This window comes from Mastomys coucha, chromosome X (genome assembly GCF_008632895.1).
Source record: "Mastomys coucha isolate ucsf_1 chromosome X, UCSF_Mcou_1, whole genome shotgun sequence".
NCBI lineage: Eukaryota > Metazoa > Chordata > Mammalia > Rodentia > Muridae > Mastomys > Mastomys coucha.
This window is the reverse complement of record NC_045030.1, coordinates 127,877,320-127,878,188: the sequence shown is the minus strand read 5'-3', so window position 1 is coordinate 127,878,188 and position 869 is coordinate 127,877,320. Positions and strand designations below refer to the sequence as shown.

Sequence of the window (869 nt, the reverse complement as noted above, 5' to 3'; positions counted from 1 at the left end):
TGAAATTTCTGAAGCTCCCTCAACAGATGTTTCAACATCCGAAGAAATGGGCTCCAAAGAGCCCCAAGTTCCTATCAGCCATGGTGCTTCGGTCGCAGCTGACACCGGAGGTGCTCGAGGCCTAGGGATTCCCATTCCTGGTAGGGCGGAGCCCAAGCGGATCTACCAGAGCTCAGCTCCGGGCAGATCTCTGGAGGCAGCAATGCAAAGTGAGTGGCTTTTGAATTTATTTCTACAAAGGAGACATTATTAGTGTCAAAAGATCCTCTTGAGGTGTGACAAGGTAGGGCCACGGCCTGATCTGGCTGACAGAAAGTAATGGCTGACCTTCCTGAGAAAGGCCTGCAGTAGACCTTGGACCTGGGGCAGAACAGAGAGGGGCAGGGTGGGCGGCAGGGGGAAATGGCTGAGGTGAGGGGGAGGATGACACCCCCACAGCCTCGCCGGTGGCGGCAGTTTTGGGGCCTTGGCAGGGCGGCACTTTTGTCACCCCCAAAATGGAGGGACCCATGAGCCTCGAGAAGTCAAAAGGCCTCAGCCTAGGCAAGAAAGGCAAAGGCTGAAGCCTGGCCTAGGTTACAGACTTTAACAGTCAGACTCACTGAGGGCCAGGCTAGTCAGTACAGGGCCTGCAGTGGCGCTCTACCATGTGGTGATGAAGAGGGTGGAGACACCTAGTTGGGCACTAGACTGATGGGGTGATGAGAACTATAGCACAGCCACAGCCTCTCAGCTGCCATTTTAGGGCCTAGGGGGACCCCCACGGCCTCTCTGGTGCCGTTTTAGGGGTCTGAGGGACCCCCACAGCATCTCCGGTGCCGTTTTAGGGCCTGGGGGACCCCCTCAGCCACTCCGGTGCAGTTTTAGGG

At 57.0% G+C, this 869-nt stretch overlaps 1 protein-coding gene across 2 annotated transcripts in view; it reads left to right on the top strand.

Annotated features, from left to right (window-relative positions):
- The first annotated feature begins 7 nt into the window (after positions 1-7).
- Positions 8-869, top strand: part of Taf7l (TATA-box binding protein associated factor 7 like) — a 17,532-nt gene continuing 16,670 nt past the window's right edge. For both annotated transcript variants that reach the window (XM_031368239.1, XM_031368231.1), the window contains exon 1: positions 8-209. In XM_031368239.1, the coding sequence (XP_031224099.1) occupies positions 47-209 (163 nt within the window). In that variant the 5' untranslated portion in view covers positions 8-46. The remainder of the gene's footprint in view (positions 210-869) is intronic.